General features: G+C 39.7%; 1 protein-coding gene across 3 annotated transcripts in view; it reads left to right on the forward strand.

Annotated features, from left to right (window-relative positions):
• The window catches only part of LPAR1 (lysophosphatidic acid receptor 1), a 160940-nt gene extending 152323 nt beyond the window's left edge, over positions 1-8617 (forward strand). For all 3 annotated transcript variants that reach the window (XM_057724724.1, XM_057724723.1, XM_057724722.1), the window contains exon 4: positions 7414-8617. In XM_057724724.1, coding sequence (XP_057580707.1) covers positions 7414-7715 — 302 coding nt within the window. In that variant the 3' untranslated portion in view covers positions 7716-8617. The remainder of the gene's footprint in view (positions 1-7413) is intronic.
• The last annotated feature ends 1136 nt before the right edge of the window (positions 8618-9753 follow it).

The raw sequence follows: 9753 nt of genomic DNA on the forward strand, positions 1-9753 counted from the left end.
TGGGGCAGCATCATCCTATTGAAACATTCCTTTACCAGCAAATTGGCTGATGCCGTGTCTACCATAAGGCTTGACCCGACCTGGTTCTCCAAAACTCAGTCGATTCCGTAGATAATCTGGCATCCATCAGAATTAGAAACAACAGACTAGTTTTTGCTAAAGTAACAAATGCATGTATAACGAGACTTTTGCATTATAGGGTCCATCTCATGCCCCTTCGAATGCCTCATGGTGCCCATTTAAGGAACTTACACTTTCCATGTGTTAATGTTTATTTTCTACACGGAATTAAGTGACTTTTCTACTGATGAATTTTCCTTGTTTCGGATATGTCTACTAGGCATTTAGCTGTGACTTGCTAGTTCATTCAGCAGAAGATACATTGCCACCATTTACCAGCCGTTGTTCTGGATGCCAGAGATACTGACATGAAAGAGATACCGTTCCTTCTTGTATGAAGCTTACCTTCTCATTGAAGGCAGATGGAAAATAAACATATAAACCAATAAATAAGATCATGTAGGTATAGATAAGGGGTATGAAGATGATAAAATAATTAGTGAGGAGAAAGGTGCTGCTTTAGCTAGTATAGTCAGGTTTGGCTTTTGAGGAAGTGATATTTGATAGCAAGCAGACATGAAGATCTACAGAAAGAGTATTCTGAGATGAAGGAACCATACATGCAAAGGTTCTGAGACAGAAATGAGCTTGGTATGTGTGTGGCTAGAACCCAGTGAAAGAGGGGTGAGTGGAAAGAGATGAGGCTGAAGAGTCTAACAGGCGCCAGTCACGTAAGGCGCTATGAACCACAGTGGGGATTTCAAGTAGGAAGCCCTTTCAGGATTTTAAGTAGGAAAGTGATATAATGTGAATTGATTTATGCTTTTGAAAGGTCATTTTGGCTGTTCTGTGCAAGCTGGACTTTAGAGAAGAAGCAGGAAGAGGAATTGGTTAGGAGCCTGTCGCAATAGGCAGATAAAAAGTATTGCTTGCTTGGCTAGGTTTGTGGCTGTGGAGAAGTGGTTTCCACTGGCTGTTCTCAGGCACAGTTGGTCCTCTTTAAGAGGTAGTCCTGGCACGCAAGCCACTTCGGCCTGTGCCTTCCAATGTACGGGTTGTAGGACAAGATTTAGAGTCTGTTGTAGGGTATGGAGCATATATGTGTATGATACTCACTGCTTATGTGTGGAAGAGTATAAAATGCCAGGAGGAGGGCACTGTTGGCGTTCTCCCGTGTATAGGAAATCCAGCATCGTGCTGAGCAGGACAGCAGTATGGGGGCTGAAACTCCTGCACAGGAATATTAAGAAGAGAACGTAACGAGTACCCCACTCTGCTTTGGAGATCTGTGTGTTGTTAATGCCCTTCTCTAAAAGATAAATGTTGCTCTCAGGAGTGAGTGATAGAAACACACAATGAATGATTTAATGAATCATGCGTGAAACATTTATTATGACCATTAAGAAGTAGAAGTATTGGGCACTAAACTAAATGAAGTAAAATTGATATTAAGATAGAAATGGCTTATTGTGGAGATATCTCAGTTGCATTAATTTCATCTTCTCAGCTTTATGGAAAATGGATTTTATAGTGAATCTAGTTTACCCTTTTAGAAAATCTTTAATCTCAAAAAGCCATTCACATGTACATCTCCATTACAATGACCCGATGACTGTTAGACCTAGCAGTAAGCTTTGTATCTGAGGTCTCTTACCTAACAGTCTCTCTTGGGATTGATAATTTAGAGTGATTTCCTAGCTAAGCATATCTGTACCTTAGTAACAGAAATCACACTCTCACTATGAAGATGAACTGAAATTAGATTGGATTCTGGGATATCAAGATAATCTGCCCTGAAAGAAAACACACTGTGGTGGCAATAGAAAAAGTAGTTTATGTGTTTGAGCATTTATTTTCCCATTTGATCTCTACCACAAGCCTCTGAGATCAGCAGGACTGAGATCCTCATCTGAGAAGCAAGAAGAGAGTGGCTGAGGAGAGGTTAACTCAGTCATGGCAGAGGTGTAGAATGGATTTACCTTGACTCGTTTGCAATCTGTGAGATGTCTGATTTTTTTTTGTAAAAACCCAAATTTGCCAGCCAGACTAGAAGTGCTTTCTGTTTTTTGCATCAAAAACCTTGGACTCCCTCCCTTGAGGTCTTCTCTGTCAGACATTTTTTTTCTCTTTAACTTTGGTTCTTATGTTCCATATACAAGCAAAGTTCAACTAGTCAGGAAAAAGTCCCTCTAGAAAAAAGCCTCTAATTGTGAGACCAGATGGTAAGCATTATTCAGCTGATGGGGGTGTGTAGATTTCAGGGACGGTGTGGTAATCTGATCTTGCTCTGCAGCTGTGACCCCTTGTTCCAAAACAGCCTCCTTCCTCCCTGCTTTTTTGCGTCCACATTCCAGCACCTCTCCTTCCATCTTCATGGGCACCGGGGCCCTCACAGATTGATTTGACAGATGTAGAAGAAAGGAATGAAGCTTGCTCATGGAAGAGCGACTTCTGCTGTTTATCTCAGACCACAGATGTATTTTGATTATTCTCCTCCCCATGTTACTTGTACTACTGGCAAATCATGCCAAATATAACCGCTCTTGTGCAGCCCACTGAGAAACAGTCTTAAAGGACTCGAACTGCCATCAGCCCATCAGGATGTCTTTAAGGCATCTCCATCTGAAGTCACGCAGGCACCTCAAGCTGAAGATAAATAAAACCTAGGGCACCATCTGTGTTCTCTTCACCTACCCTCAGAAAACACCAACTGATACTTTCTCCTGTGTTTCCTCCTTTGTGGAAGGTAGTACCATTCCTCCTTCTCCCAAATGGAAAATCTAGGAATCATTCCAGACTTTTGTGTCTCTCTCATCCATTCCATGCTGTCCACCTCCTAAATACTTTTCCACTCTTCTCATACCTCCCTTCTCCCACTGCCACTGCCTCTGTGTAGGGTCTTATTATTTCTCCTCTTGAATTTGGAAATACCTGATGGTTTTGCCTTTGTTTTTATCCAGATCATTTTCTTCTTCCATTCTCTTACAGCGTTGTATGTTAAATCAGACTCTGGCCAATGAGGCCAATGAAATTAAAATCTTGTGGGAGGAAGGGTAGATGAAGATCGTTGTTTCTTAAGTCTTCTGCAGGTTACGGTAGTACGTGACTGGGCTGAGAATCAGTGCTAGACTAGAAAAATTTCAAATGTTTCAGCCAGGCTATGCACAAGGTCTTCATAACCTTGAACATCTTATCTTCTGCTACTGCTGCTTCTGACTTTACAATAAGCAACCACAAACTACTTGCGTTTCCTCTTTCTTTCATGCTGTTGCATACCATTCCTTGGTTTTATGCCTTGACCTGTGGGGATTCATCCATCAGAAATGTTCTGGAAATATACAAGCCACCTAAAGGACTGTCCCTACTGAGTACCACATTATTTTATTCAGCATCTTGGTAGGTACTGAGTTGACCCACAAGAAACTCCAAAATGATTTGGGGCTCCCATGCTTGTCTGTGTTCCTCTCTTTTCCTGTTATTCTTGTCACATCCACCTGCAAGTCCTAGGAATTGCTTATATTTAGGATGATGTCATCTCAGAACTTTTTGAAATGCCAGGTTTTCATCGTCCAAAACATGCTTCCACATCGTGCCCTGAAGGAAGTCTGCTGTGGTACTATGCTACACCAGCCTACACGCATTATGCCTCGCATGATGGCAATAGGTAGCGTAGTCAGGTAGATGTGCAGCGTGTAGAGGGCTTTTACGTGTAGTATCTATCTCAGTTTGATCCTCGCCACACCCTATGGAGTAGGCAGAGAGCTGTTATTTCTCCACTCCACAGATGTGGAGATGGAGGTCCTTTTCATTCTTATCAACCTGCCTTACGCGTGAGTCTCTACAGATTACGTGTTGGTAATCTGTCCATAGACTACAGATCTAGAGTCCCCTATGCACCTCTCAGGTTCTGTGACCTGATAGGATGATGGTTGACTCCTTTATACGACAGGGGCTTGGGTGTAGTTTTTGCTTTTAGATGCTTGGTGGTGAATCTGTAATTTGAGCAAAGTTGATCTCATAATATTCAGTCACTATTGTTTAGAAGCCTAATCACCTTGGAAGTTTCCAGGGCCCATTTTCCACTGAGGAAGTCCACCTTCAGTTTTCGGTCAGTTTGCTCCTCAGCGCCTCTGTGGAAGATAGGGGAGGGGAGAAGAGAAGAAAGAAAAGCTCTGTATGATTGCTTTTATTTTATTTTAGATTTTTTTTTATTTTTTCTCTTTATTGGAGTATAATAGCTTTACACTGTTGTGCCAGTTTCCACTGTACAACAAAGCGAATCAGCTGTATTTATACATATATCCCCATATCACCTCCCTCCCAAGGCTCCCTCCTACCCTCCCTATCTCTCCCCTCTAGGTCATCAGCAATCATCACGTTGATCTCCCTGTGTTAGGCAGTTGCTTCCCACTATCTATTTTATATTTGGTAGTATACAAACGTCAGTACTACTCTTTCACTTTGTCCCAGCTTCTCCTTCCCCACCTCTCCGTGTCCTCAAGTCTGTTCTCTACATCTGCGTCTTCATTCTTCCTCTACCACTGAGTTCATCAGTACCATTTTTTTAGATTCCATATATATGTGTTAGCATACAGGATTATATGATTGATTTTAGATGTTGATTTTTGAGGCCTGTACTATGAGTCTCTTAAATTACTCAATCAGGTCTTGAAGATCCAAATACAGAGGGTTGGGATGGTGTGGTTGGGCCTAATAATAGTACTAAAAACAGTTCCTTTTAGTGAAGAAGGAAGGAGAGGACTTGGAGTCCTCAATGAAGCACTGATGTGTATTATCTCCTGGTCTGGCCATGGTGTTCCTGCTTCCTGTCTCTCATCTAGGCTCCTTGCATGGTTGGTAAGGCCCAGTGGGCTAGTTCCTGAAACCATCATAGCTTTTATCGCAAAGATCTTGCTCATTTTGAATTGAAAAGTTAGAAGTTATAAACAACAAGTGACTATATTTGAATTCCATCACTTTTGAAGAAAGTCAGACAGCTTGAGCAAATCCATGAGAATAAGTCCATTCCATTCTGCTGCCTGGAAGGAGAAAAAGATCATGTTATTTAAAATAAATCCATTGAGATGCATGTTGCTAGTATCTAATCAAGCTCTAAATTTGAGCTCAATTAGAGCTTTGATAAAAGAAAGGGGAAAGGAAACTTGAAAGAATGCTCTCCCATTCATGAAGAGCCTGCATGTTTTTAGTTTCCAAGTAAATGGAATAATGGACCATGTATTTTCCATCCAAGCGTTTTCCATCCTGAGAATAATTCCCTTCCCAGCTTCTCAATGAATAATGCATTATTTCTGAAACTTAAGAGGCATTCCTTTGATTTTCCTTTATGTTTAGCTTTCTGAGTGATTTTCAAGCAAGGAAATTCAAGGACTTTGGAGCGAATGCTTTATTAACATTTTTACTTGAAGTTCAAATAGCTCCTTGGCTATTATCTCCTGATTTTTGAAATATTTTTTTTTCTCTCTAAGGAAAGTCTAAGGTATTGTATTTATTAGAAAATGAAGCACCTTGGCCAGTCTTCAAAGCAAACAGCAGTTTAAAACCAACACACATTTGTGTTTAGAACAAAGAGCTTTATGGGGGTACTTTGCTCCCTTCTTTATTTTCATTTCCCTGCTGAAAAGTTTCAAAAAAAAAGAAAGCTCACAGTCAAAACTGGGCTGTTTGGAGACTAAATCTCGTTTGTTTACATTTTGTGAAACTCATTCGTTGAGGCTAGTTCAATTCATGACCCCAAACCAAGCCTGCCTCCACCTAGGCCGGGGACATTCAAATCAAAAATCCAAATGCACTTCTGGGGTCATCCCTGTCTGCTCACTGTGTAACCTGATTATCCATAAGCGGCCCATCAAGTAAGATGTAATGGGACACAATGGTGCCCACCGGTTCATGTTCTCTTAGCCAAGGAGCCCCAGCTCATCCTGGGGTAACACTGTGGTAGATCTTAATGCTATTTTACAACCTCCGTTTTCCCTGGGAGCCAAAATAGTGGTTTCAGGAGCTAAATAAATTGGAATTAAGAATATAATTTGTATTTCCATCCCTCTACTGTGATAGTAAAGTCTTCATGATTTATAAGAGTTGGGGAAGCAAGAGAATTTAAATAGGAAAACATCTAGAGCATAAAATTTTGGTTTAAAGTATTTAATTTTATTAATTTAAGAGGTGGGAATATAACATAGTACTTTCTGGAGCTAGCCTTTAAGAGCAGAAACTCTGGAGTTTGCCTCTGGTCTGCCACTTTCCAGGACCATGGCCTTAAGCAACTTATTTTACTTTTCGGGTTCTCAGTTTCTTCCTCTGTGTGATGAGATAATAGTTTTTACCTCATACGGCTATGGTGCAGATTAAATGAGTTAATATTTGTAAAGCATATAGAAAAGCACCATTTAAGTGATAGTTGACTAAAAATAACAGTAAATATACATCTTATCATTGGAAGTTGCTACTTCCAAACAGGCCCACGTTACTAAGCAGATAATAACAATATTATTGTTATTGTTGTTTCTGGTAAGATACACTGAGTCGTTATTTTCTTAGCACTCATTTACACCTACAACAAACCAAATGAGGTAAATACAATCATTTCTGTTTTTCAGATGAGAAAACTGAGGTAAAAAAACTAATTTGCCAACAACAAGGACCTACTGCGTAGCATTGGGTACTATATTCAGTATCTTGTAGTAACCTATAATGGAAGAGAATCTAAAAAAATATGTGTGTGTGTATGTGTGTGTGTGTATAACTGAATCACTTTGCTGTATACAAAATAACTGAAACTAACACATTGTAAGTCAACTCTACTTCAGTTAAAAAAAAGAAAGTAATTTGCCTAAGTTCACCCAGTTTATTAAATAGCAAAGCAAGGATCTGAGCCCCGTCAAACTGAATCCAGAAACTGTGCCTTAACTAAACATTAAAGGGTGTTTGTCACAGTGCTTTTGCCTGAAAACAGCCTTATGCTATTAAAAACTGTATTTTTATAAGCATCGGAAGTGTGTATCCGGACTGCAGGATGTCTCGATTTCATACCTCAATTGCTTAACGAACTCTGTTTTGCTCAAAATAATCATCACCAGAGTCTCATAAATACTCAGTTTTAGTGAGGTCCGAATTAATGAGGTTTTATTCAACTGCTTGTTTTATCGTCGAAACCTTTTCTGATTATTTCAGAAAATGAACATTTTATTTCAAATGATAGCCTCGTGGCTCTGCAGCTCAGTATTTTTTACCTTGAACTGAAATCGTTGCACCCTATGGTTGCTCACTTCCTCATTCTATTTCTCTGTTCTCTCTTTTTCTCAACCTACCCAATCCCGCTCCCCGTCCTCGCAGGTGCGTTTATCGTCTGCTGGACTCCTGGATTGGTCTTGTTACTTCTCGACGTGTGCTGCCCACAGTGTAACGTCCTGGCCTATGAGAAGTTTTTCCTTCTGCTTGCCGAGTTCAACTCTGCCATGAACCCCATCATCTACTCCTACCGCGACAAGGAGATGAGCGCCACCTTCAGGCAGATCCTCTGCTGCCAGCGCAGTGAGAACACCAGCGGCCCCACGGAAGGCTCCGACCGCTCAGCTTCCTCCCTCAACCACACCATCCTGGCTGGAGTTCACAGCAATGACCACTCCGTGGTTTAGAAAGGAGACTAATGAAGATGAGACGTGGCCGTCATCTATTGAGCGATGAGCAGCCTTCCCCTCCCCAAAGGCCAGGGCAGGGTGGGATGTGAGAGAGAGGAAAAAATGCACTCATGTACTTAAACACTAACCCATGGCAGTATTTGTTCCTGGACCCACCAAGGCTTGATATGTATCGAAAAATTAGCTTATGTGACACCCCTCATCCTGCTCCCCATTCCTTTTGAAAGTAGAAAGTGGAGATCTTGCTCTGGAATTCGTAAACAGACTCTGGAGTGTCCATTTACACTACACTAACTAGTCTTCAAAAGATTTTGTGTGGTTTGGTGCAAGTCAGAATAAATGCTGACTAATTGAATCCACAACTTCATTTACATACAGGCTTCCCTTTTTTTCTTTTTAAAGGGTACATTTCACTTAATAAACATGTCTACGCCTATCAGCATGCTTGTGATGGATAAGACTATGGGCTGTTTTTAAACGATCATAACTACATTTTTTTCCTTATGTAGGAAAACTGTAAATTAGAATTACTTTTTTTAGAAAGCATGCACATAATGTATGTATGCAGTATGCCGTACTTAAAAAGACAAAAGGGTATTAATTTTAAATCTAGGAAATAGAAAAACCTAGATGTCAAAGCCAGTGTTTGTTTAGGTTATGAAACAAACAATGATCTAACCACCATATTACCTTTTTTCATTAAAGTGTTGTAACATGTATAAAACAAACAGGGAATGTAAGTTTATTATCAGAAGAATATGTACTCTATGAAAGTTATAGATGAACACAATGGTATTGTTTCCACATATTTATAATACCCAAGTACATTCTAATTATTAGTTCATCGGAGGAATTTTTTAATAACCTGTGTTTTTCTGTATGATAATACATAGTCATTGTAGAAAACTTGAAAAATGCAGAAATGTATAAGACAGAAAAAATACTGATAATATCACAACCCAGAAGTAAGCACCATTAACAGCCCCGCCCCTGTGTATGCCTATATGTATATGATAAACCTTTTTATATAATTGGAGTCATACTGTAAACAATTTTATAACCAGTTTGTTTTTTCCACTGCATAATTGCCACATTTTCCTATGGCATTAAAAATTTTACAAAAAACATAATTTAATGGCTATATAATATTCCATTTAATGGGTTCAACTCAGTTTATTTAACCATTCCTGTATTGTCGACTACTTAGGTTATGTCTAATTTTCACTATTATAAATAATGTTGCAAAAGTTTTATGTACATAAAACTTTGTCCATATAATTGATTATTTACTTAGGACACATTCCCATGAAGGATTTTTTTTTTTAATGTGAAATGTCTTTTTATGCTCTTACCTTTTATAAAAGGGGATTTCCTGCTTTTGCCCTATGCAGGTGGCAATTATGAGGAAAGCCAGTTAAATTACCTTTTTACAAAGGAAATGCAGTGGTTACTTTAGTTGCAAGTGACTTTTTTTATATAACAAGATGGACTAGAAACAGTCAGCTGTCACAAATAGCCAGGACACCCTACTTAATATGTCTAGCAATTCCAGATTTCATTTGAGCAATGAATGCTCTAGCTCTTGGTAGCCACAGCTCTAATGTAGGATTGAAGAAAATGCAAAGAAGTCAAACGTGCGGAGTGAATAAGGGGTCATCTTCACGTTACATAATAGCTTCTGTAGCAAATGGGTTGAATGTGTCAGTATGTGACTGGATACTGTGTATTCTCTAAGGTCACTCCCCCAGATGCCACTATATTAGGTGATACCTGTTCAACTGTCCGGGTAAACTAATTATTGCACCAGTTTGTTGTAATAAGTAACCAGTAAAGTCACAGTCAGAAGCAGGTGTGGGAAAGTCAGCAGGACGTCTAAGAGAGTGATGTTCAGAAGAAGAATGCTTATTTAGGAAGGAGGAAGTCAGTGCATGGTCACCATTTGAGCAGAGGGCAGACTCAACAAGTGCCCACACTGGAAAGAGTATGTGGAACCAGTTAGCAGAAAGGTGTCTGCACAGACTTTATACAAAATACA

Source organism: Hippopotamus amphibius, chromosome 2, assembly GCF_030028045.1.
Source record: "Hippopotamus amphibius kiboko isolate mHipAmp2 chromosome 2, mHipAmp2.hap2, whole genome shotgun sequence".
NCBI classification, from domain to species: Eukaryota; Metazoa; Chordata; class Mammalia; order Artiodactyla; family Hippopotamidae; genus Hippopotamus; species Hippopotamus amphibius.